Source organism: Mustela lutreola, chromosome 5, assembly GCF_030435805.1.
Source record: "Mustela lutreola isolate mMusLut2 chromosome 5, mMusLut2.pri, whole genome shotgun sequence".
Taxonomy (NCBI): Eukaryota; Metazoa; Chordata; class Mammalia; order Carnivora; family Mustelidae; genus Mustela; species Mustela lutreola.
In genome coordinates, this window is record NC_081294.1 from 90,392,092 (window position 1) to 90,419,726 (window position 27,635).

The 27,635-nt window shown below is 41.8% G+C and overlaps 1 protein-coding gene across 1 annotated transcript in view; it reads right to left on the minus strand.

Annotated features, from left to right (window-relative positions):
- The window catches only part of DEPDC1B (DEP domain containing 1B), an 81,725-nt gene extending 67,086 nt beyond the window's left edge, over positions 1–14,639 (minus strand). Inside the window, exons 1-2 of the mRNA XM_059175056.1 lie at positions 14,509–14,639; positions 4,819–5,084 (exon numbers count right to left, since the gene is read on the minus strand). Of these exons, the coding sequence (XP_059031039.1) occupies positions 4,819–5,084; positions 14,509–14,556 (314 nt within the window). The 5' untranslated portion in view covers positions 14,557–14,639. The remainder of the gene's footprint in view (positions 1–4,818; positions 5,085–14,508) is intronic.
- Between the last annotated feature and the right edge of the window lie 12,996 nt (positions 14,640–27,635).

Below are 27,635 nucleotides of genomic sequence, written 5' to 3' on the forward strand. Positions count from 1 at the left end.
CTTGGGGCACCTGGGTGGCTCAGTGGGTTAAAGCCTCTGCCTTCGGCTCAGGTCATGATTTCAGAGTCCTGGGATCAAGCCCCACATCAGGCTCTCTGCTCAGCAGGGAGCCTGCTTCCCCCTCTTTCTCTGTCTGCCTGCCTCTCTGCCTACTTGTGATCTCTGTCTGTCAAATAAACGAATAAAATCATTAAAAAAAAATTTTTAGGGACGCCTGGGTGGCTCAGTTGGTTAAGCAGCTGCCTTCGGCTCAGGTCATGATCCCAGCATCCTGGGATGGAGTCCCACATGGGGCTCCTTGCTCCACAGGGAGCCCACTTCTCCCTCTGCCTCTGCCTTCCACTCTGTCTGCCTGTGTTCGCTCTCACTCTCTCTCTCTCTGACAAATAAATAAATAAAATCTTTTAAAAAAAAATTTTTTTATAGTCTTACACTTAAATCTACAATTCACTTTGAATCAACTTTTGCATAAAGTATTGCAGTTTACATTTGAGGTTCACTTTTTGCACATAGAGGATATATATCCAGTTGTTCTAATACCATCTTTTTCACTTAAATTGCTTTTACACCTTTGTCAAAAACCAAATGGCCATATTTGTGTGCATTTCTGAACCAGCAGTTCTGTGCCTCCAGTCTAGGTATCTAGCCCTTCACCAACACCACAGTGTCTATTATTTTGGTCTTACGTAGAAGTCTTAAAACTGGGCAGCATGATTCTTGCTTTTTAAATGAAGAATGTGAAAGTAATGTTATTCAATAGAGCTGACAATATCCACATAACAACTTCTAGTTTCAAATTAAAATCAATATTTTGGAAATAGGACAGAAAAAAAAGTAAATATGAGGGAAAGGGAACAGAAAGAAAAGGAAATGAGGAGAAAAAAGTAAAAAGTAGGAACATGAAAGAGATACACATAAAGAGGTAGAAACACAGAAAGAAAAAAAGGAAACAGAAAAAGGGAACAGGGAGAGGTGGGAAAATTAAAAAAATGGTTCTCTACATATTGGACCTCAACCACTACACCTAAGCCAGTGAATTCCTATCTGTGAACACCAAACACCTTCCCAATTACAACTACCCACCAGAGCTAGGTAGCATCAGTAATGAGAGTGGTCAAGGTCTAGGTGTCTTACCAGACCAGGAACCCCAACCTCCTAAAGATCTACAGCAGGTCAAATGCTTTCCTCATTATATCATCCAAACAAACAATTATCAGAATGGCACTTCAATTTTTATGTAACCCATTACAGTAGGTTTAAATACTCCTGTATAACTGTCTGTTCACATAAGTTAAATGGACAGATTCGATGATCAGTGTGGAATTTCCTTAACTAGAACATTCCTGGTTTTTTGTTTAAATGTTTCAAGGAGAAAAGCATCTGGTTCTTTTGGATGAAATATCTACCCTGTCCACCCCAGGGTTGCCATGAAGATCAAATGAGATGATGGAAGGGAAACTGCTTTATATACTGAAACTTCTTATACAAATATACATAACTGCCTCTCCTCATCAGAGGTACAGGACTAGGAAACTTTTAGACACAGACGACAGAGTCTGGCTCAACTATGTAGACCCTTGAGTGAAATCTGTAACATCTTCAGCGGCAGCAAATTCAGAAGTCTTTCCAGACAGTGGCATTAGAAACAGAAACAACAAGGTTTAGTAACTAGCTCTGGGTACCTCTCTGTAACACTCTGACTTATGGACATTTAGATATTGGGACCTTGCTTTCTTTAACAAGAAAATTTACTATTTCCTTCTTTTTTCTATACTTATCTCTTTGATTCTTGAGGAAAATAATCACGGTTAACAAATATAAATGTAATCACAGAAGAAACATGACACACATTCTTTTAAAACTAGAAATAGGATTGGACATATTCCAAAATAAAAGCTTAGCTCATAACTTCTGTTATGAAATTCTTCAACAGATACTACAACATATACAACATACATGTGTGTATGTGTGCGTGTGCATTTTCTGTCCTAAAAATGCTGTAATGGCCTTCAGTATTTTGTGTAGCTTTCTTTAACTTATAGACCCAAGAAAGCATCCACCCCCAGCTATATTTATAGGCGCTTAGGCTAATGATGTTTACCTTACTTCCCCTATTTGACAACTACAGTTAATCATTTAATGTATTACCCAGTAATTAAAACATCATTGGAATTCTATAAATATATAAACATATGGTGGCCACACCAAATTCTTCTTGTTTATTATTGTGTGTTTACTCATTCAGTCACTAATTTATTTACTAGGTTAAGTCCACCTCGTGCTGTCGAAACGGAGGCAATATAGCATACCATAAGAAGACAGGCTTCAGACACAGACATCTCAGTTCAAATCCTGACTCTTCTTCGTCAGGATTCATTTTTTTGAATCCAGCCAAGGGATTCTAGAGAAGTTAATAATAACTTTGGCCTTATTAACTTCCTAATCTTTAAAATTAGGAAAATACACTGTATCAACAGATGTCGTGTTAATAACGATAATGTGGACATGTCAGCACATCATAGGTCCTTGAATACCTTAGTTCCTTATGTGCTAGCAAGAGCGCTCAGCTGGCCATTCCAGCCTCTTTGGCACTGCTTAGAAAGGACCCCCATCCATAAGGCTTGATATTTAAAAGCTCATTCTGGAATTTCTCCACCTTGCTAGCTCTCCATCTATTTTTAAATCTAACCTGCCCCTAGGTCCTAATCTCACTCATCTATTTCCATTATAATGTGGTGGCAATCCTATTCTACTAGGACAGCAGCTGGAAGGAGAGCAGGTAGGGCAGCCCACCCCAACTCTTGCCTGGAGCCCTAGCACGCAGGTGTGAGGATCCTGAGCACCAGTCCCAGAAGCTGCATACGTCCAACAGCTGCCTCCATGCTCATTAGCTCATTCTCAATTCATGGCACATGCTCCTAACAAATGATTTACATATGTACATAGATTTCATCCCAGATTAACCTGAGAAATTGGCAAACATCAGTAGTTAGAATATAAAACTTTCACCCAGGAAATTGGAAAGCTATGAGTTTCCAGGTGGTAAATAATGGAAGAAAATCCTGCTTCCTTTCTGATTCACAGTATTACAGAGAGTAAAGGGAAAATCATTAATAGACAAATATAATCTGTCTGTGCACTTGAGGTTTTAAAGGGGGCTTCCTAGTGACATGAAGCATGCCCTGAAACTGCATTTGCATGCTCCAAATTCCCTCCCCTGAGGATTCTGAAAGCCTGCTGGCACACAATGGATGTTACCCCCATTTAAGGTCACAATAGAACAGATTGGAAGTTACTCATCCAGAGATATTTTTTGGAAGTGTTCTCGCTAAGTTGTGATGGGATATAAGCAATTAGTTTCCCAAGAGAAATAATCACTTACAAATTCCCAGTGAAGTATGGCATGCAGAATGAGGGCTAGCATCTCCACTGCCTAAGGCTAACAAACACTGTGGTCTCAGAATAAGCTAAAATCACCCAAGATCCTAACTAAAAGTTGGATGAGCAAGCCAGAAATAACTGCCAAATGGAGAGACAACTAATTGCCCTGATGACAATCTTGGTATCTGGAAGCTGAAGATTGCCAACAAAATTCTATAAAGAAGTTCAATCTTAGGTGAGCCTGGGTGGCTCAGTGGGTTAAACCTCTGCTTTTGGCTCAGGTCATGATCTCAGGGTCCTGGGATCTAGCCCCACATTGGGCTCTCTGCTCAGCGGGGATACCTCTCTCTCTGCCTGCTCTCTGCCTACTTGTGATTTCTCTCTCTGTCAAATAAATACATAAAATCTTTAAAAAAAGAAGAAGAAGAAGAAGAAGAAGAAGAAATTCAATGTTAAACATGCAGCAATGTTTAGGGTTAGCCTTGGTGCTGGAGGTCACCCTCACAGTGCTCTGCAACCTCTCCTAGCAGCCAGCCCACAAGGAGCCAAAGAAATGGTTCAGGTAGGAATAGACAAGTTTTCTCTGCTCACCAAGGGTCTCAGTGGTTCCAAACTGCCTCACTAAACGTTTTGTAAGGCATTCTTCATTTTTCTTTTGGAGTAAAAGAAAGCAAATGTTAAGGGTCCATATTCTCCATTTCTTCTTTTAACCCCTACTCAGGTTCTCAGCCCTCTGGGTGGCCTCTCTGTCAATAACTCAACGCTTCCTCTTCTCAGGACATTGCAGCTTCATTTCTCTTTAATATTCTCCCTGTTCCTGAAGCTTAGATAGGTCCCTTCTACCTCCAGCAATAAAACCACCTAGCATATAGTGAAAAGGAAAGTCCGAGCAGAGAGACATGCATATTTTCCTTGGATTATCAGGTGGTAAGTGTCCCATCACAAAACAGAACTAAAACATGAGCAAAAACATTTGGAGAGCAGCAGACATACATTGCCAGGGTTCAACTGAGACAAAGGGAATTCTAGCACAATTCTTCATACATGTCCGAGATCTGCTTAAAGATCAGACCCATGCTGCCACTAACCCCGGGAATACACCCCTTCTCACTGCTAGAAAGGTCCACCCCAGAGCTGCTCTTTCATCCTTTCAGATTCTTGAGAAGTGCTCCCAGGTGTGCAGAAGGCACGAACAGATGTCCTTTCTGAAAAGTCACTGCAACTAACCACACTCGGGGGTACTCTATAGGCCCTGGAACATTGCAATAGGTTTTATTTTACAACACACGTGGTTCTTCACTCAACAAATCACAAGTGGGAGCATCATTCCACTGGAAAAGAGAGATTATTCCACATGAGGAAGTTTCAAGAGACTGACCAAGTCCAGTCATCCTCCCCGTAGTCCTCCTCTTCAGGGTTTACTTATCATCCTTTTACCTGTACAAGTGACGATTGTCTTCAAAATCTTCCTGACCCCATTTTCCTTTGATGTCTTCAATAACATGATTCTTGAGAAATTTTTTCAGCAGCTGAACTGTTTGTTTGCGGGTCACTTCTGGGCCAAAGTTCTGACTGCACCTCAACAGCTCGTGCAGCCAATCCACAGCTTCAGCCGCCGTGAAACAACGTTCATAACTTTTGAAACGACAGCGATGTTTCCGTAAGGGCATCCTAGCACGAAAAAGCTCAACTGTTTCATTCCACTGGAGAAGAAAAGAAGAAAAGCATTTAGTAACCAACTGATTTTTTTTAAGGTTATTATGTCCCAAATACTTGAGACTGTGAATGCAGTTCTTCCATTGAAGAGACTGCCTTGATGACAGAGACTTGAATTTTTTTTTTTTTTAAAGTAGGCTGAATGGAGGGGCGTCTGGGTGGCTCAGTGGGTTAAAGCCTCTGCCTTTGGCTCGGGTCATGATCCCAGGATCCTGGGATTGAGCCCCGTAACGGGCTCTCAGCTCGGCGGGGAGCCTGCTTCCTCCTCTCTCTCTGCCTGTCTCTCTGCCTACTTGTGATCGCTCTGTCAAGTAAATAAATAAAATCTTTTTTAAAAAAATAAATAAATAAAGTAGGCTGAATGGAGGAACAAGGTGGAACTAGAGTTGGACACTTAACCAACAGAGCTACCCAGGCACCCCATGGAATCATACAGATTTTACTTTTCTTCTGGACATCTTATATCAAGATTACATTTTATTTATGTTATTCATCTATATTAATGCATATGACAGTAGTTCATTTTTATTGCTATGCAGTATTCCATTGCATGAATAAATCACTATTCATCTATACTTTTTTTTTTTTAGAGTGAGAGCAAGAGAAAGAATGAGCAGGGGGAGGGGAGAGACAGAATCCCAAGCAGGCTCCACACTCAGTGTGGAGCCCAACTCAGGGCTCAATCTTACAACCCTGAGATCATAACCTGAGCTGAAACCAAGGTTGGTCACTTAACCAGGTGAGCCACCCAGGCGCTCCACGATTTATCTTTTCTTAAGTTGATGGACATTTGGGTTGTTTTTTTTCTTCTAAGAATAGTGCTCCTATGAACATTGTGTTTTTTGGCCAACATATATATATGTTCTGTTGGATAATGGAAATTGCTGGAGTATGAGGTGTGCATACATTTAACTTTTACAAAGTTTGCCAAATTGTTTTCCAAAGTAGTTGTACTGATTTATATTCCCATCAGCAACATATGAGGTTTCCAGTTGTTCTACATTCTCAGCAGCACTTAGTGTTGCCTATCTTTTCATTTTAGCCATTTTGTAGGCATGCAGTAGTATTGCATTGTGGACTACTTTTGCATTTCATTTCTAATTAATAAAGTTGAACATCTTTGCATATATTATGGTAAATTTAAAGATCTTTTCATGTGAAATGCCTGTTCAAGTTATTTTCCTTTTTTTTCTGTTGGAGTATCTGTCCTTTCATTCATGTTCTGAGGGGTTTGTTTGTTTGTTTGTTTTAGAAATTCTAGTTAAATGTTATCCTACAGTGGCTTGTCTTGTTTCTTGTGTGTTTTTAAGATGTTAAAAAATTATTTAAATCTGGACCAACTTAATTTGGAGGATGGCATATAACAGTGTCAAATGAAGTAGAAAGATTAATATATACCTAAGGCAAAATGATGTCTGAATTTGGTTACAAGGAAGACAAGATTCAGAATCAGAGTGAAATTCAATTGCATCAAGTTAGAAGGTGGTTAAAGAAAGTAGAAAAAGTGAATGACCAGTTAAGCGTTTGCTTGCTGAATCCCTACTGTGTGTTGGGAATCCCTATTGTGCTCTATGTCTAGGGTGCATGCTTGCACAGACCCAGAGTTGGTCCTCTATGCCCCTGGTGTTGTGTGGAAGAATAGTGAACCATTGTTGCAGAGGGGGTTGGGCAGGAGGAGAAATGAAGAGAAACCTGGAAGAAAAGGCCTGATCAGAAGGGAAAAGGAGCCAGAAGGGGGAAAAATAAAAAGAATATGCCAAGATCAGAACTGTAGTTGTTAGAAAAAAGATTTTGATTTCAGTGGGAAGGGAGGAGAGAAGTAAAGGGAGGAGAGAAGTTTGTGCAGTGATACACCTGAAAGAGAAGGCTGGGAGGAGGGAGAATGGTTATGAGAGTACGACTGTGAGTTTCCAGGACTTTAAGGAGGGCTGGCAGGAATCCTAGGGTCTGAAAAAGCTGTTGGTGTAACTATGTAGGAAGGATACCATATGTGAACATTTCATTTAATCTAGGGAAGGCTGATGAAGGGGTGGATGTCTAAGGTTTGTTGTGTTTTTTTTTAAATAGGAAAATATTTTGCAGAATATTTAAACATGTTTTGACATCAGGCACTATGTCTCGTACATCTCTCATTTTTTCTCTCCTTGTAACAGTACTTATTCATTGAATGAAGGAAAATCATATTAAACACAGGGCTCCAAGAAGTGAATTACACATATTTGGCTCAGTTTTACCCATAGTTTTGATCATTTGTTTCTCATTAATGTAAGAATCCATTAAGTTCACGTGAAGGGACAACTTGGTGGTAATATCTTCAGTATATACTTATTGAATGAATAAAATACATTTTTACAAGTTTTTTTTTTCTTTTGAGTGGGAAGTTTGCAAATAAAAGATTGTCAAGGCTGGGGGCACATAGGTGGCTAATTCAGTTGAGCATCCCACTCTCGATTTCAGCTCAGGTCTTTATCTCAGGGTCATGAGTTCAAGCCCTGCGTTAGGCTCCACACTGGTCATGTAGCCTACTTTAAAAAAAAAAAGGAACAAAAAACTGTATGGTTCCATTTATATAAAGTCAAAAAGGAGGCAAAACTAATCCATGGTATTAGAAATCATAACTGGTTAATTTGTAAGTAGGTCAAAACAAAGAAAGGCAAGGGGTACCTATGGAGTGCTAGGATTGTTACATCTCTTGATCTATGTATCAGTTACACAAGATGCTCACATGAAAACTTACTGAGTATACTTATTTCATTATACCATCTATACCTATAAACACAACATAAGTTTTAAACAATCTCCACATATTTTTAATCACTGTCATTTTAATTCTCTGCTGACACCTAGCCTTCATGTTAGTCTTGATCAAACATGTTGGGAGTGGGGAGGGAAGAGGAGTTAATAAAAAAGATTTTCATTTATTTTATGTTGATTCAATTATCATAATCATTATCAATTAAACTTAATGCATAGTACTTTATTTTTTTTTAAGACTTTATTTATTTGACACAGAGAGAGATCACAAGTAAGCAGAGAGGCAGGCAGAGAGAGAGGGGAAAGCAGGCTCTCTGCTGAGCAGAGAGCCCGATGCGGGGGCTCAATCCCAGGGATCATGACCTGAGCTGAAGGCAAAGGCTTTAATCCACTGAGCCACCCAGGCGCCCTGCACAGTACTTTATACATTACTTAATAAATGTAATGAAGACATGGGCCCCTGGAATCCTATATTTCAAACCAGAAGTAAATATGCCTATTAATTAACTCAAGCTGGTGAGTAGTTCCTCTACTTTATTTTAATTAGGCTATAATGCACATTGTAACAAATTAAATGCAGAAGCATATATAAAAGAGTCTGCTCAGTCCCTCTCGGATCCCACATACCTATCACACACATAGAATTCTTCCTTTTTAATGTATATTATTTATTACTAGGATTACTGTTTGCTTTCCTTTTTAAGTAATGTGATCAACTGGGGCACCTGTGTGGCTCAGTGGATTAGGCCTCTGCCTTCGGTTCAGGTCATGGTCTCAGGGTCCTGGGATAGAGCCCCACATGGGGCTCTCTGCTCAGCGGGGAGCCTGCTTCCCCACCCACCCACCCCCACCTGCCTCTCTGCCTACTAGTGATTTCTGTCAAATAAATAAATAAAACCTTTAAAAAAAATGTGATCAATCCTACTGTATACACACTCCCCAGTTTGTTTTTGCACTGAACACAGCACAGATGTCCTTCTGTGTCAATACCTATAGATCCAGCCCACTCTTATGAATGAATAAATGCCATAATTTACTTAACCATTTTCTAACTGATGGGCATGGATCTGTTTCCATGTTGTTGTTTCAAAATATTACTTTAAAACCCCTGGGGCACCTGGGTGACTCACTGCTTAAGCAACTGACTCTTGATTTCACCTCTGGTCATGAGGGCCCTGAGAGAGAGCCCCATCTCAGATGGGGCGGGCTCTGTGCTCTGCATGGGGTTGGCTTGACCTTGTCCCTCTCCCTCCCCCACACTTACCCCTGTGTCTCTCTCTCTCTCTCTCTTTCAAATAAATAAATAACCGAAAGGACAAAAGTTTTTATTTGTGAAAGAATGGATTTATAAATTTTAACAGCATATTTAAATCAGATGTAACAATTCACAGTCCTACCAACAATATAAGAGCATGCTGCCTTATCTGCGGCCATCACTAAATGTTACCATTTTCGTTTCTGCCAATCCATGTTCAAGAAATGATGTCTCTATACTTTGTACGTTCCTATCTTCATCTTAAGTAATTTTCGTTTATTTATCTGAGACTTGACCTTCTTCTATTGGGTTGTCTTCCTCTTTTTCTTAATCAGTTTTTTTAAATGTTTAAATCTAGCATTTAAGTCAAAGTGCATAGAAGTCAGGAAAATTAGTCTATTTTGCTCAGTTCAGTATATTCAAACTGAAGACATTGCCTGTCTTATGGTACATGTGTTTAATAAAAGTGCTATGAATGAATATGTAATATTAATCCTTTTAAAAAATATTAGAATTGTTTTCTCCTGGCTAATCAATTTATGCGGTCTCTAGCTATATGAAGGTTTTGTTGTTGATGGTGATGTTAATCAAACAAACATATATTTATTTTCTTTATAGCTTCAGGATTTCCTGAATCCTGAATCCCCTTTGTTTAGAGGAAGGAAATTAGAGATATCCCCATCCAGTGGTATTAAAAATATTTATCAAAGTTTTCTTTTAATATTTTAAAGGAATTTTTAAAAAATATTTGAATCTTCAACTAGAATTTTTTATGGCAAGAGGAGAATATCTCTACCTTTATTTTTTTCCAAATGGAGAGTCAATTATGTCGCCCTTTTTTCAATGAATTGCAATATTAAGTTACTTTACATAGTATTTCTTTTTTTTTTTTTTAAGATTTTATTTATTTATTTATTTGACAGAGGGAGATCACAAGTAGGCAGAGAGGCAGGCAGAGAGAGAGAGAGAGAAGGAAGCAGGCTCCCTGCTGAGCAGAGAGCCTGATGCGGGACTCGATCCCAGGACCCTGGGATCATGACCTTAGCTGAAGGCAGGGGCTTAACCCACTGAGCCACACACGTGCCCACATAGTATCTTTCTTGATTCTTTTCTGAACTCTCCTTTCTTTCCCATTGAGCTATTTATGTCTTTCTATACAATACTACACCATTGTGATTACAGTCAATTAATACTAAGTTTAAATATCTGTGTAGATCAAAGTCATCTATAGTGTCCTTAATTATCATACATTTACTCTTCTGAATGACCTTTTCATTAAGTACATTCTACACACAGGAAAAAAAAATATGTCTGGATTTTTACTGATTCTGTTGATAGCTGGTTTTTATTTCACACTAGTAATTTTTCTAATAAGACATCTTTATCAGGGGTGCCTGGGTGGGTTAAAGCCTCTGCCTTCAGCTCAGGTCATAATCCCAGGGTCCTGGGATTGAGACCCGCATTGGGCTCTCTGCTTGGCAGGGAGCCTGCTTCCCCCTCTCTCTCTCTGCCTGCTTCTCTGCCTACTTGTGATCTCTGTCTGTGAAATAAATAAATAAAATCTTTTAAAAAAGAAAAAAAAAGACATCTTTATCAAAGCTCGCATCTCTTTAAAAAGTAACTTATAAAATGAGTTTTTAATTTATGTTGCTTTTTAATGGCATTTATCATTATGGATTATATTTACTCAATACATGAAACATTTCAGAATTCTAAAACCTAGTGAGACCATGATCTTTAAAAAAAATAAAATAAAATAAAATAAATTTTAAAAACTAAAAAACCATAATCTCTTTTCCTACTTACTTCTAAAAATAATTATGTTGTTATTGGCTACTCCAACAAAAAAGAACAATTGTGTTTTCTGTAAAACAACTCAAAATTCTCAGTTATACTTGGAAGGAAAATATCCTATATGTCAACAAAGAACAAGACAGAGCTTAAAAATGTGATTTTTTTTCCCCGTGACATATTATTTGGAGAGAAAATCTTTATAGCAAAGGGAACAAAAGAGATTTGTTCGTAATTTAAAAACTTTGTACTACTTATTTATCCCTTAAATAAGGACTGAAATAAGGGATCTGAAATAAGGACTCATACAATTGTTTTTACTTCATATCATGAGCCAAACTATAAAATACAGCAGTGAGTGTTGAAACGTGTTTCCTGTTCTTTTCTCCAGGATATTGATTCCATTTCCTTCCTTCTTAGTACCAAAAATATTGTGATAATGGTGCTATCATGCACCTGGCCTCGGAGCGCAGAGACAACCAAACTCTACATCTAGCTGAATTTGCCAAGACTAGCAGGGAGAACCTGATCAAGTCAGTTCACCCCTTTAGGACTCAAGAGAAGGAGAAAACCGGACTAGACAATTGTTCATGTCCATTCTAGTTCTCAGATTCAGTGATAGCTGTAGGTGTTTAAAGTTTACCACTTGCATCAGATGGTAGAGGTAACTCAGCATTAAGTTCAAAGACTCAGTAGATTAAAGCAGTTTTTATAAAAGCAATTTTCTTTCTCCTCATTATTTCTATTAAAATGATGAACTATAGATGACCCTTGAACAAGAGAGGTTTGAACTACCTAGGTCCACTTTATATACAGATTTTTATCAACAAATACAGTACAGTACTGTCAATGTATTTTCTCTTCCTTAGGATTTTCTCTTTTTAAAAGATTTTATTTATTTATTTGAGAGAGAGAGAAAGGAAGAGAGCACAAGCAGAGGGGAGGCGCTGGGGGAGAAGCAGACTCCTTTACTGAGCAGGGAGCCCAAGACCCAGGACTCAGTCAGTCCCAGCACTCTGGGATCATGACCTAAGCCGAAGGCGGAGGCAATCGACTGAGCCATCCAGGCACAATTCCTTATGATTTTCTTAGTAACATTTTCTTTTCTCTAGCTTACTTTATTATAAGAATATAGGATGTAATATATAAAACATACAAAATGTGTTAATTGACTCTTTATGTTATCAGTAAGACTTCCAGTGAACAGCAAGCCATTAGTAGTTAAGTTAAGTTTTGGAGGAGTTATACATGGACTTTCAACTGTGCACGGGTGGGCACTCCTAACCCCCACATTGTTCAAGGGTCAACTGTATTTGTATGTGGATTACAAAAGTGAAAGCTATTTCAATGAAGATGAATAAGTTGCTAATATAATTTCCATATTCACCATGTAATGACTTAGAATCAGTCATTTGATTTTTGGCACAAAAATTTACCTCATCCATAAAATGTTATTTTCAGATAAGTCTTTGGTGCTTAAGAAAATGGAGATGTACATGGTTTGAAAAAGTAAAGGGAGTCATGAAAGGAATTAGTAAAGGCCTGCTCCTTCTATGCCAATGATTTTCCCAAGCCTTTCCTGAAGACTGGGTTGAGGGTGATCTTGGAAGAAGGGGGAAACGATAAGCGGGGAGAGTGAGATGGAAAGGTGAGCTGGGGAAGGTAAGTAAAGAGAGGACTAGTCACAAACTTCATGATTTACCTGGTAAAAGTTGTAAGGCACAACTGAATTATTCTCCAAGAAACATTTATACATGCAATGAGGTTAAATCATCTACAATGATGACAGAGATCACAGATATAAAGCAGGAAAACTCACTTTAAAAAAAAAAGTTTTGCTACAGTTTTCTGTGCTTCCAAAATCTTGGTTTAAGATCAAAGGTCTCAAATAGAATAAACTCTACAAGTGAATGATCAAAGGTCTCAAATAGAATAAACTTGACAAGTGAATGGACTACCTGGGAAGTTCTGGTAAAATTGAAGTGCTTTCATTAATTAGTCACATAATTAAATTTCTTGCTTAATTTGATCAGTCTTAGCTAAACTTGACTTGAATATCACTTCTTAGGGGTTGACAGCTTCTGGAGAACAAAGAACATGTTTCTTTATAAATTCCTTGGATAATATGTTAATGTGACTCAGAATGAAGCAGTGCCTTATTACATAGGTATTACACATCCACGAAAAGTAGTAATTCACACATTTCAGTGAATGAGATTTAAAACGGTTCCAATCATGATGTAACTTTTTTTAGTCTAAAGCAGGAAGGATGAGGACTACCTACCCCAAGATTCTGAGCTTCTGTTTCCCTTGCATAAGTGCTGTGAATAAATTTGGGAGAGAGGGATGTTCTCCCGCCTCCCGCCCCCCGCCCCCCAACAAAGGAGAGTAAAGTTTTTGAAAGTCCCTGATGAAGCACAATCTCTATCTCATCCCTAAACATGGACCTACCAATAGCCCAGATTCCAGATGGTTCCAAACAGTAGAAGCAATTGTGAAGCCTAAGTAAATATGAAAACATTAAAAACAAAACAAAAATTATTTGTCCCCTGTCAGCACCATCCACACCTCCTAGAGGCTAGCCTAAAGGAAAATCTACATTTATATTTGCTGATTTTTCTTTAATGAATGAATCATTATATGCATGCCTATAGCAGATTGTTGGCAAAGAGGAGTGCGGTAACTCCTCCCACCTTGCGCCTATCTTTTCCTGGATATCCATTAGGTTACACAGAACAACGAAAATAATTCCCAAATTACATGTGGCCATAAGTGTTTTACCACGTTTGGTACCACAAGGAGGGTCCCCTCCTCCCAATTACCAGCAGGCTTCCATTGAAAGTCTCCAAACACCTGCAATTGACATTACCAAATTGTCACCACTTATTCCATTATAGTGATCCTTTAAAACGCAAATCACTAAAATCACTTGCTCCAGGCCACAAAGAAATCAACTACGCATCGGAACCCTGAATACCAAAGTTCTTCTCGCAGGAGAAAAAGCAGCACCCTGGACCTTCAATGTCTGTAAAGGCTCTTTCAGAACATCCGTTCGGGCCACCCGCTGATTTAGGTCGATGCTGACAGAACCAGAAACGCTCCCTGGGAGCCAGAAAAGCGGCCAAGACCCACGTCCGTTCCGGGCACCGTTAGAAAGAACCTCAGGTGTCACCACTAGTGACACTCAGGACGGAGACACGCCCTGCCCGTTCACTGGCGATGGGTGAGTGTTACAAGGGGTGGAGGGCCCTGAGGTTACCAACGCAGTCCTTCCTCTCCCCGCCACAGGCGTTTGATTCCAGAGGACAAAGGGGGGTGGGGGTGGGGTCCCCTGGTCTTTCCGGCGCTTTAAATCCGAAGGCGTCACTTACTACGGAAAACCAGGCCAATGTCTCGGGAACAAAGCTGCTCCCACCCACTCCTGTCGACCTCCCGACCCGGTAAGCCTTTCTTTGAGAATCGTTCAGAAAACGGCCGCCCTAGCGAAAACGGGTCCCGCCTCGGGCCGCGCCAACCTTGCAGAGGCGAAGACTGACAAGCACGCGGCCCACTGCCAGGCCCGGGTCCCCTGGGGCCGGTGGCTTCGCCCAGGCTCCGGCACCTCCACTCACCAGCTTGGTGGCTCGGTACGGGCCGGGCCCCACGATGCGATGTTCCATGGCGGGTACGCAGTGGCAGTGGCAGTGGCGGCGGCGGCGGCGGCGGCGGAGGCCGCCTCAGGGCCGATCCCCGCGAGCTAGCGGCGCCGCAGTTTGAATTGTGAGCCTGTGCGCTGCGGACGCTGATTGGGTGGCGCGGAGGCACGTGACGGGAACTGAGGGGCGGAGACACCCAGACCTTGGGATTCCCGGCACACCCCCTCCCAGCCAGGTAGGCGCGGTGACTGAGCTGACATCTCCACCCAAACTGTTGCGGCCGTGGGAGCTCCGCTCGCAGAGCGGCGGGGGACAGAGTCGCCTGTCCACCTTTGTCCCGCGCGCGTACACCAGCGTATGCGCAGACGGTGAGGGGTGTCCCCGCTTCGCCCTGGGGCGAACCTGGCCCGCCGGACTTCCCCAAGACCCACCCCCAACGCTGTCTCTGCTATAGGGTCAATGAAAGTGTAATTCGTTGATCGGAAACCGTGGACTGGATGAACAAATCCCTGTCCGCCTTTCGTAGGTAGAGTAGACGTGCAGGTGCTGCTAATGGGATTGGGACGGGTAGGTAGTGAAATGAAGCCCGTGCATCTCCTTTTACAAGTGGAAGGACACTGAAACACTGGGTAAGGGGACTTGACCCCACGGAGTGTCAACAGCGTGTAGGAACAAAAAAGAGCTGGAAACAGTCCCTATTGAGCTTCCTGGGGTTTTTTTTCTTTTGGTAGAGTAATCCCTTGAATTCGAATTCTGTGTTTTATATCAGCCTGAAAATTTATGTCTTTTGCCATTGGGCTATGAGTTCTGTTTTACTGCTCAGAATTTTCTCCCTAGAAATTGCTGGTCTGATTTGCTATTTGTTAAAAGGGACAAATGAGGTCACCACTCTATACCATCAACTCCAGTTCAAAGTTCAAATCTGGGGCCCAGAGGTGAGGGGGTTCATATCTGGTCACTTCAGTGAGTATCCAGGATAAGATACCATAATAAAAATCTGGGTAAGAGAAGCCTGGGTGGCTCCATCAGTTAGCACCTGCCTTTCCCCTTGAGGTCATGAGATCGGGGTCCTAGGGTCTGCTTCTCCTTCTCCCTCTGCCCTTTCCCCTCTTCCACCCCAATTTGTGCTCACTAGCTGTCTCTGTCTCTCAAATAAATAAATAAAATCTTTTTTAAAAAAAGATTTACTTTATCTGACAGAGAGATCACAAGTGCGCAGAGGGGCGGGGTGGAGGGGGCAGGCTCCCTGCCTAGCAGAGAGCCCGATATGGGCCTCGATCCTACAACCCTGAGAATGATCTGAGGCACCCAGACACCCCTAAATAAAAATCTTTTTTTTTTAAATCTGGGTAAAATATCAGACTCCCACCTTCATTTGGTGCATCCTAGAAAGCCCCCAAAATTCTGAGATGATATGTATGTATTACTTTTTTAATCAGAAAAAGCAGGGGTGCCTCGGTGGCCCAGTGGGTTAAAGCCTCTGCCTTCAGCTCAGGTCCTGATCCCAGAGTCCTGGGATGGAGCCCCACATTGGGCTCTCTGCTTGCTGGGGAGCCTGCTTCCCCTTCTCTCTCTGCCTGCCTCTCTGCCTACTTGTGATCTCTGTCTGTCAAATAAATAAATAAAATCTTTTTTTAAAAAAAAAGCAATAAAGGTAATATAAAGATAATTTTTACCTTCAAGGAGTGAATCCTTATCAGAAAGGACTCCAATGGGGCATAAGAGAAAGAAAAGTAATTTCAGAACCTTGTCTATCTGTCACCACCAGCAACCATTGTGGAATTGGAATCTGATACAAAAGGTTATGCCCTGCTTCCCCAATGTTTTCCCAGGAGTCCATCATGAGCTATAGACAAGATAATTCCTTTTACTGGGAAAAAACATATCTCCAAATGATCTGCATATCAGAGGCCACAGTCTCTGTGAATGCATTTTAAATTGGGCTGCTGATAATCTGCCAGTCTTTCGGCATCACATAAAAACAATTGGGAAATTTCTGTGCATACTGTTCCCTGCCATATTTAAGTGTAGGGCCATCAAGATCCTGTAGAAGCTTTGACTCAGCCTCTGAACATCTTTATAAGGGACACTGAGTACTGGCAATTTCACCATCACAAGCTGACTTGTCACTGACAATGGTAAATTCCAAGCTGTGGAGCAAAAAGCAACAGAGGTATCAAATGTATTGTGGATAGGAAATTGTGTTTCTCAGTCACTGAGTAGGGAGTGGTTGGGAGCAAAGCCTTTTGTGCCTGACTGCTGAATTCAGTCATTCTACTGCCTGGAAAGTCTCCCAGCTGGTTGGATGGGTTATTTTGGAAGAACTTGTCTGCTGAAACCCAAGTCATTCACTGCTTACATTAGACTTTAGCCATTTGGATTGTACTGCAAGTACATTAAGTTACCTTCCTTGGTATTTAAGCCATGAAGACAGTCCATTTGTTGAGGTTCTTAAAAGTTGTAAAATCTGGGGCGCCTGGGTGGCTCAGTGGGTTAAAGCCTCTGCCTTTGGCTCAGGTCATGATCCCAGGGTCCTGGGATCAAGCCCCGCATTGGGCTCTCTGCTCAGCAGGGAGCCTGCTCCCCTTCCCCTCTCTCTGTCTGCCTCTCTGCCTACTTGTGACCTCTGTCTGTCAAATAAATAAATAAAATCTTAAAAAAAAAAAAGGTTATAAAATCTGTGATTTGATTTCCAAAGCTTTTGGTCCGTTCTGTCGCCACTCTGTTGGGAAATGTTTCCCCAGAAACTGAATTAATACTCTTCACTCATAGGGGCATCATATTCTTTGGGGATATGGGTGATAGAGAAAGGCTAAAAACATATAGAAAATGTAAAACCATACTATTTCATTGAAACTGTTAAATCATATTTTTATTTCAGCGTTTAAAAAATAAATACCACAAAAAAGAGAGATTTACATTCATTCATTCACTTATTTACTATGTCTGTGTTCCTACAATGTGCTGGGCACTGTTACAGTCACTGGGATATTTTAGGAGAAAAGACAAAGTCCCTGTTCCCAGGAACTGACATCCTACTTGGGGAGGAGACAGCAAGCCAACTGTACACATAAAAATATATATAATTTATCAGGTGGTAATTGAGTGTCGGAAAGAAAAGTAGAAGAAAAAGGAGAGGATGTTGGAGACAGGAATGCTATTTTGGCTCAGGTGCCCAGTGGAAGTGACATTTGAGTAAACAATCTGAGTCAAACAAAGGAGTTACTGTCTAGAGGGAGGACCTTCTAAGCTGATGGAATAACAACCCACATGAAAGTGTGAGGTGGACACATGATGGCCACGTCCAGGGAACATGGGTCTAGAGAACATGTGTTCTCTAGAGTGGAGTGAGTGAAAGGAAGAAGGGAGGAGATAGGTTTGGACACAAAGAGAAGACCTCCTTAGGTTTTAGAATTTGGACTTTACTCTGAATTGGCTGAAAATGTATTAGAAAGTTTTGAGAGTGTGTCAAGATCAGTAAGTTTTTTTAAAGAATCTGGCCACTGTGTGGGTAGCGGATTGGAATGGGGGTAGGTGTGGAATGAAAGCAGGAAAACCAGTTTGGAAGCTTGCAATACTCTAGGAGAAAACAATAAATAAATGTGGTTGATAAAATGCTTGGCACATGGTGTCAATCAACAAATACTTGTTGAAGGAATAAATGGATAAGCAAGTAAAACTAAGCTTCATAAGCTATTCATCTCCTAAAGATTCATTCCACCCATTCTGTTTCTAAATATGTCTTACATACATATACTCTGCAGTATAATAGCTTTATATTTTCAGTATGACCTATAAAATTTGCTACTGAACCTAATACTCTGTTCTGTCTTATTTTTAAGAATTATCTGCACTTGCTCCTTCCTTGTAAGTCTGAAAAGACAGAATCCATACCCAGTGTCTTGTGCTATAATCACATACACACACACACACACCCCTCCCCAGCCACTTCACAATCAAACCATTACAATTCTAAGTTAGCATAATAAAACATTTGCCAGAGAAGCAGCTGAATGGAGTCTCATATTTGGGCATAGGTCATTTTCTCACACATCAGGACAGGGCTCCTTTGTTGCTATCACTAAGTATAATATCTTTGTATCTAGGAAAGCCACTTGATGACAAAAATTGTTTTTAAAGATTTTATTTATTTATTTGACAGACAGAGATCACAAGTAGGCAGAGAGGCAGGCAAAGAGTGAGAGGGGGAAGCAGGCTCCCAGTTGAGCAGAGAGCCCGATGCGAGGCTCGATCCCAGGACACTGAGATCATGACCTGAGCCTAAGGCAGAGGCTTAGCCCACTGAGCCACCCTGGCGCCCCTGATGACAAAAATTTTAACCAGCATTGATTGGTCTGGCCACGGAATACCAAATAAATTCAAGGAACCAGATCATGCAAACAGGAAAGCCATTTGGAAGGTAGTTGAATGAATACAGACATGAAGATCCATGAACACTGGAGTGTTATGAAATCAGCTGTGTAATATCGGACAAGCCTCTTCTCCTGTGTATCAGTTTTTAATTAAAAAAAATGGAAATAATAGTGCATCTGTTTCATAGAGCTACTGAAAGACTTACTTAAGGAAGTATAAGCAGATTTCTTAGAGTTCTGCTTTCCTTGTATGGTAAGCAGAATTTCAAGACTGTCTCCAAGATTCCTAGACCCAATGTCTCTACTGCTCCTCCCATTTTCAGTCAAACACGACCCCAGGTACTGCTGTAAAGGGAATGGGCCTATGCTATAAAGGTTCCAAATCAGTTGACCTTGGAATAGGGAGATTATGTAGATGTGCCTGACTTAATCACATGAGCCCCTGAAGAGAAAAGTTTTCTCCAGCATAAGTCAGAGATTCAAATGGAAGTGAATTCTGTCACCCTGAATGAACACAGAAGCAGATCCCCCCCCCACCCCGGCCGGCCCCCGAGCCTCCACAGGAGAAATCAGCCTGGCTGAGGTCTTAATTTCAGGCTTCCAACACCTTCTAACACACTAATACACTAAATACACTCAGCAGAGAGCACAGTCACCCCACCCCAGACTTCTGACTTGCTGACCTGTAAGCAAATAAACAGGTATTGTTAATTTTTTAAAAGATTAAAAGATTTTATTTATTTATTTGACAGACAGAGATCACAAGTAGGCAGAGAAGCAGGCTTCCCGTGGAGCAGAGACCCTGACATGGGGCCTGATCCCAGGACCCTGGGACCATGACCTGAGCAGAAGGCAGAGGCTTTAACCCACTGAGCCACCCAGGCGCCCCAACAGGTGCTGTTTTTAATCATTAAACATATTAAAATTCTTCATATGACAATAAAAAACATACATCTTATATACATAAGTTCTCAATTAATGTCTGTTCTAGCTATTACATGGCAGAAGAGGGGATAGTAGAAAAAACATTAGGACTTAGCGAATGTTCAGCTATAAGGGATGAGTCAAAAGAAAAAGCCAGATGTAGCTCTAAATGTCACCTAGAAGACCGGCAGAAAGATTGTACCATTAGTCACAATGAAACAGGCTTTGTCTGGGTAAGGAAGAAGGAACAAAGAGAAGGGACTTGACTATTCGTAAGAATCACCACAGTAGCTTGTTTAAAATTCAGTTTTATTGATTTCTCCCAAAGAGGTACCTACGGTTATCTCTACTCCATAGGTTTTTATGGTTTGACTCCTTAACAGTGACTCCAGAGATCCATGACTTGCAAAGATTTCTAGTTTTGATGAGGCAAAACCTTAAAACTCCCATCCCGGAGGCTGGTAGAAGAGTGTGTCATCCAGCTTGGAAGGGAGCCTGGGCCACCACCTAGGATTCGCCCACTCGGTATGCCTCTGATGTTCTCTCCCCTTCATGTTTATGCACACTGTGGGGAAATACTGACTGGTGTTTGAGAATTCACTGGTGTCACTGGACCTGTTCCTCCTAAACACCAAAAGCCAAAAGAAGTTGGGTTTTAGGGGCACCTGGGTGGCTCAGTGGATTAAGCCTCTGCCTTCGGCTCAGGTCATGGCCCCAGAGTCCTGGGATCGAGCCGCGCATCGGGCTCTCTGCTCAGCAGGGAAACTGCTTCCCCTGTTCGCTCTCTCTGCCTGCCTCTCTGCCTACTTGTGATCTCTCTGTCAAATAAATAAGTGAAATCTAAAAAAAAAAAAAGAAGAAGAAGTTGAGATTTGGACACACAGCATTTGACTGGCAGTGAAACATCCAAATAGGGGTGACTATGTTTAAAAATATTAGATCAAAAGGGTTGGGGAGACAGACTTGGGTAAGCTGGAGCCCTGCAGGTACATGAGGACTTTGAGGAAGGAAGAATATAGAGAGAACAGAAGCCTTCCCCACCGTCCCATTTCAGCCCTTTGGGCTGACTACTTCAACTGATCCGTTTCTCTGGCCCTCAATCCTGCTGCTTCACCCCTTAATCTAGGCTTCCCTGCACCCTCCCGCCACTTTCATTATTTCACCAGCCTGCCCTGGACCGGTGACAGCTTGATTGCTTGTTGAATTCTCGGTTCCTTCTCTGTGGGCTTAAGCTCTGGACCTCCATCAAAGATCTTCTCTTCCATTCTACTGCCAAAGGCACCAGCATTGATTTCTAGGCCCGTCAGAATTACAAATCAATACATGCTACTGAACTTTTGGGTAGGGCCCAAGTAGTCAAACGATAAACTCCAGTCTTAGCAGATCGCTTGTCTTGCCCCGCAGCACCTAAGCTCCCTCTGAAGAAACATCTCAACATGAGGATGACATCATCTGCCTTTTTAAAAGATTCATCCCAAATAGCAACTATAGTTAATATAGCCAAAGAGAATTCAATTTACAAAAAAAAAAAAAAAAACAGAAAAGTGGAGGAGGGGGGAGAATGTGCAAAAATTTCAGAAAACATGGCTACCAGATCTCACTGCCACACACTTGGAAGCTGTGCTTCCTGCACGGTAAGCTCTTTGACGGGGTATTTCTGCAGCAGAGGATCTTGGTGGCCGAGGCCTGTGGACCCCTACGAACACGGGAGCCCAGAGAGTGAGAAGTGGGGCAGGATGAGCATTTGGAAGCCAGAGCAGGGATGAAAATGAGACTGTGCAGCAGGAGCTGTTGGACCAAGGAAGGGCTGTGAGCTGGGGTTGAAGCCGGCTGTCTGTACAAGTTCGGCTCTCTTGAAGGGCTCACAAAGGCAACAATAGTTATTGTGTTTGCCTGGGACAACGCCGCTCTCTTCTTTCAGAGTCAAGAAGCTGAAACCAGCATGGATACCTATTTTGAAAAATCATTTTAAGTATTTGTCCTTTCTAGTGATGATTATTTCATATTTCGTCTTTTTCTTTTCTTCATTCCTGACACAGATCCCCTTCTTCTTCCTTCCTTCCTGCCTTCGTGCTTGCCTTCCTTCCCTTCTTCCTTTCTTCTTTCTCTCTGCTTTTTATTGATTGTAATACATATGGACAATTATCTGTAGAGAGTTTGAGGAATGTTCACAAACTGAGCACACCCTTGCAACCAGCAATCCAATCAAGAAACAAAACATGGCCAGCATCGGACCAGACATTCTCACCCCTGCTCTGGTCTCCACCCCACCCTCCAGAATAACTGTCACAGGTCTTTGGTTATGTGAGGAGAAAAAAAAAAAAGAAACAAGGAGTTTACCCCAGACCAAAGAGGGCACATGAGCCAACCCACAGATTACTAGGAATTTAGTCCATCTACATGATAACCCAAACACCAACTATGAAAGCAGAGGGGGAAGGAATCAAAAGATTTCATTTAGTGGACAAAACACAGCATTCAGTTTCCAGCTTGACCGGATATGCCATTCGTGACTTTTCCTTTAAAATTAGAGACTTTCTAGACACTCAAACCTGTTTGACTACATTTTCTTATCTAGCTCTCTCTGGAAAATCTCTCACTGGGTTGCCCCTGGAACTAACAGTGGGACAATGTTTTGATTCCAGCCCCAAGGAGGGAATAGGAGGAAGAGTGTCCATGCAGATTTCACTCTAAAGTGGCCCCCCAGCCTGTCCACACACCAGAACCCTCAAAACTTAAGAAAACACAGATGCCAGTCCTGACTCCAGGCCCCCTGAAGGTAGCTGCTCTGGGGAGAAGGGACAAGAGGATAGACCACAGAAATGCTATTATCCGATTCCCTCCTCCAGGCCAGGTGACCCCTGCAGGTAGGGTTCTGCAGGCTCTCCAAGAAGTGTCCTGAGGGGTCTGGGCAGCAAAACAGGAGAGAATGCCTCCTTTGTGTTCTGTGTTCAAAGCTGAAGAAGTTACCAGAAGTAGTATCCCAAAGGAATGTTCAATAAAGGCGATAAGCAGCATTCAAGTCGGGCCTCCAAACTGGGCCAAAAACATGTAAAGAACCCAAGGAGATGGGAGCAGAGGAGGTACAATGAAATAGGCTTGAGGCCTATTTGGGCTGGGAGCTTTGGAAAGAGACAAGGACCACAATACCATCTACCGAGGATCCTTGCCTCCTGCCCCCCAAATAGAACCTAAACCTGACCATACCTCACTGTTATGATCCAGCTACCAATTTTCAGGAAATGTGGAGGATGGGACAATATGGGGGGGTTGCAACCAGCAAAATCTGGAATGTGGGAGAGTCAGTAATGAGATGTTTGCAACTGCAAGGAAGGGGGAGAGTAGAGGCTGGACGGAGATCCCAGAAGAGATTTAAGAGACAAATGAAGCAGTCACAATGTGTAGACATTATTTGAACTATAATTCCACCAACTGTAAAACTAATAAGAACTAAAAAAATTCAAAAAGCAAGTAGGAGCAATTGGGAGTTGGAACACTGAACAGATACTTGAAGGTAATCAGGAATTGCAAGTTTAAAATTTTAGGTGTGATCACTATATTGTAGTTATCTTTTCAAAAGCTCCTTAAACTCTTCTGGGCAGTGCTTGTAGAACCGTAGCATACATCACCCCCATCTGGAGGACCTGTTAATCCAGATGACTGGACCCTCCTCCCAGAGTTTCTATTCTGTAGGACTTTGGGGGGGCCTGAGAATTTGCATTTCTACCTAGCTGGATGATGGATACATAAGGATTCCTTATTACTATTCTGTCTACTTTTGTTATGTTGGAAATTTCCATTTCTATTTTTATTTTTTTAAAGATTTTATTTATTTATGTGACAGAGAAAGAAATCACAAGTAGGCAGAGAGGCAGGCAGAGAGAGAAGGGGAAGTGGGCTCCCCGCTGAGCAGAGAGCCTGATTCGGGGCTCGATCCCAGGACCCTGGGATCATGACCTGAGCTGAAGGCAGAGGCTTTAACCCACTGAGCCACCCAGGTGCCCCGGAAATTTCCATTTTTAAAAGTTGGATTTTTTTTTAATAAGGTAAAATAAAAAAGCATTTGACTATGTCCAACATCCATTCCTGACTTAAACACACACACACACACACACACACACACACACACACACACATACCTCCCTCAACAAACCAGAGAATAGAAGGGAGGTTTCTCAACTCAATAAGAATCTATGAACATCCTATAGCTAAAATCATAATTAATGGTGAAAGAGTGAACACTTCCTCTGTAAGATCAGCAACAAGACATGGATGTCTGCTCTCATCATTTTTATGCAACATTGTGCTGGAGATTCTAACTAGTGTAACAAGGCAAGAAATAGAAATAAAAAACATCCAGATTAGAAAGAATAACTAAAACAGTTTTTACGTCTAGACTAGTGCAGAAATTCCTATGAGGCCTCCAAAATAGATGCTAAAGCTAATAAGAAACATTTTTCCCTTCTAAGCCTGCATCTTATCATAACCTGGGCTCCCCAGATGTTGCTTTTCTTCTCTGACCAATGCTGGGAGTGAATACTCCAGTCCTCACTTAATCCTATTCCCACACAGACAAACTTCTTTAGGGTAGTGGTTCTCAACCCTGTCTGTACACTGGAATCACCTGGGGAGCTTCAGAAACTACGAATGCCTGGAGCCTCTGGATGGTTCAGTTGGCTCAGCTCAGATCATGATCTCAGGGTCCTGGAATTGAGCCCCATATAGGGTCCCTGCTCAGGGGGGAGTCTAGTTGTCCCTCTGCTCCTCCCACTTGTGCTCGCTCTCTCTCTCTCTAATAAATAAGTAAAATCTTAAAAAACAAAGAGACTGTTGATGCCTGGAGTCCTCTTCCATACATGGTGCTTTAACTACTCTGGGAATGAACAGCCTCAGTATCAGATTCTCCAGAGATTCTAATGTGCAGTCTAGTTTGAGGATCATTGCCCTATAGGCATATTTCTAGCCTTGGAACTTCTCTGAACAGTGAGTTTCGGAGGTCAAACAGCAAGCATGGCTCAGGTCCTGCTGGGTTTTCTCTGGGATTTGCCTGCCCACAAAGTTGACCAAATCTGTTCCGTTACCCAGAATCATCACTTTTATAATAATGGGCCCTGCAGCAGGGGGCACAGGGAACAGGAGTTGGGAGAAGCCTGTGGTTGGCCAGGGGTGACTAGGACAAGGTAAGCCTATCTAATCTAGGGATAAGGAAGTTCCAGCAAGCCCTCTTAGTGACCAGGCTTAAAGCCATCTTATCCTAACACTTACCTCCCCAACTTTTATTTGGAAACATTTCAAACCTATAGAAAAGTTCAAAGAGGAGTCCAATGACACCTACATAGATGTTAACTCAGTGCTTCATTTGCCACCCCCCAGCCTCCCCTGCTGAACCCCCATAGTTCCTTGGTATCTCCTAAAAACAAGGGCATTAGTCTACTTCACCATAATACCATTTACCCTCAAGAAGTTTTTTTTTTTTTTAATTTATTTGACAGATAGAGATCACAAGTAGGCAGAGAGGCAGGCAAAGAGAGAGGGGGAGAAGCAGGCTCCCCGCTGAGCAGGAAGCCTGATGCGGGGCTTGATCTGAGGACCCAGGATCATGACCTGAGCAGAAAGCAGAGGCTTAAACCCAATGAGCCACCCAGGCTCCCCTACCCTCAAGAAGTTTAACATTGATGGGCACCTGGGTGGCTCAGTTGGTTAAGCGTCTGCTTTCGGCTCAGGTCATGATCCTGGAGTCCAGGGATGGAGCCCCAAACTGGGCTCCCCACTCAGCAGGGAGCCTGCTTCTCCCTCTTCCTCTCCCTCCACTCTTATGCTCTCTCACAAATAAATAAATAAAATCTAAAAAAAAAAAAAAAAGAAGTTTAACACTGATATGTTAGTATTACCTAATCTATAATCCATATTTAAATTTCTCCAGTTATCTCAAAATTTCTTTTATACCTATTTTAAGGATCCCACTCTGCATTTACTTGTCTTGTCTCTTTACTCTCCATGATCTAGAATAACTTTCCTCCTTTTTACAAGACACTGACAAACATGAAAAGGCCAGGGTGTGTTGCCTGTGTTACACCAAACATAATGATGCTTCCTTATGATTAGATTCATCTTATTTAGCAAGAATACCATGTTGATGATATTGTATGTTTCCAACTGTCTCCCATCAGGAAGATCTTGTCGGTTTGTCCCATTATCTCTGATGCAGTTTAATCACTTGGTTAAGTGATTAAAAAGTATCTTTTCCTTTCATACTTAAAAAATAAATAATCTGTAGCTCAATTGATGAGGCCATATGAATATTCTGTTCCCCTACAAACTTATACCCAATGGTTTTTAACATTCCATTGGTAATCAGTTATTACAATGGTAGTTGCAAACAGCAATTTTCTAATGCCACCATTTCTTCTACATGTTTTAGCTGATGTTCCACTATAAATAAGAGCCTTTGTCCCCTCTACCCCACTTCTGGATTTTTTCCCCCCATCTGCTGTTTTTTTGAGTATCATTATGGACTCATGAATCTTTGCTTGTTTAACAAATTATGATTCATTGTTGTTATTTGTCTCTTTGAAACCAGCTCTTGTGGTCTCTCAATATGTCCCCTTTAGTCGTAAGGTAGGCTTTATTTTTACTGCCAAGATATTTCAAGCTGACTTTATATACTCTGTGCAGGGTTAAGCTGAGCACCCAGGATAAAATCTGAAGCGAAACAAAGGCACTTATGGCTTTCATGGAGCTTACAGTCCAGGGTGGAGAGCACATACAAACCAGACAATCATACAAATATTTAAAAATACTGTAAGTGTGCTAAAAATGGCCCCCTATTCTAGAGTTCTAAGCATACAACAGGGAATCTGATATACTTGGAGTAGTTGGGAAGGCTTTCTTAAACATATGAACTGAAAAATAGGAGGCACTCAGTTCAAGGGGTTTGTGTATGTGCTGGGGGCAGTGGTGGCCATAGCAGAATGTCAGGGAGGTAGTCAGTGGAGTGGGTTCCAGATAGAGCTTAAGAGAGGAACTTGAGGGGCGCCTGGGTGGCTCAGTGGGTTAAGCCGCTGCCTTCGACTCAGGTCATGATCTCAGGGTCCTGGGATCGAGTCCCGCATCGGGCTCTCTGCTCAGCAGGGAGCCTGATTCCCCCTCTCTCTCTGCCTGCCTCTCCATCTACTTGTGATTTCTCTCTGTCAAATAAACACTAAAATCTTAAAAAAAAAAAAAAAAAAAAAAAAAAAAGGAACTTGAGAAACCAGAAGAAGGGGTAGGTCTTTATGCAGCCAAGAGCTAGGGTAAGAGACTATCTGTGCAGCAGGAAGGCTGGGCAGGTGCTAACTCCGTAGGGCCCTGAGGGCAAGTCAGAGGTTTTCCTCTTTTATCCTTCAAGTAATGTGAAGCCATTAAAGGGCTTAAGCAGGAGAGTGAGTCATAATTAGATCTGCATTTTCCAGGGAATAATGGCTAATCCAGAAAAGATGGATTGGGCCAAGAATGCACGGTAGCATCCAAATGGAAGGCTCTCTGCAGAAGCGCATGGAGAGCTGCCAAGTAATAGGGCAGTGGCTGTGACACAGCACTGTCACTTCCTGTCACTTCCTTCCACTGCAGTGAGCACACACCCATTCTGGGCTCTCTAGAGATTTCTACAGACAGTGGGGAATCTCGTTAATGGGCTCCTTCCTAAGCTCTCCCACCCAGCCACCATCCTCTCTGCTCCCAGTTTTTCTCTTCTATCTGGTAGGGAAACACAAAGGTAAGATTAGAATTGATCATGGTGAGAGTTTAGGAACAGAAAAGGTACATCTA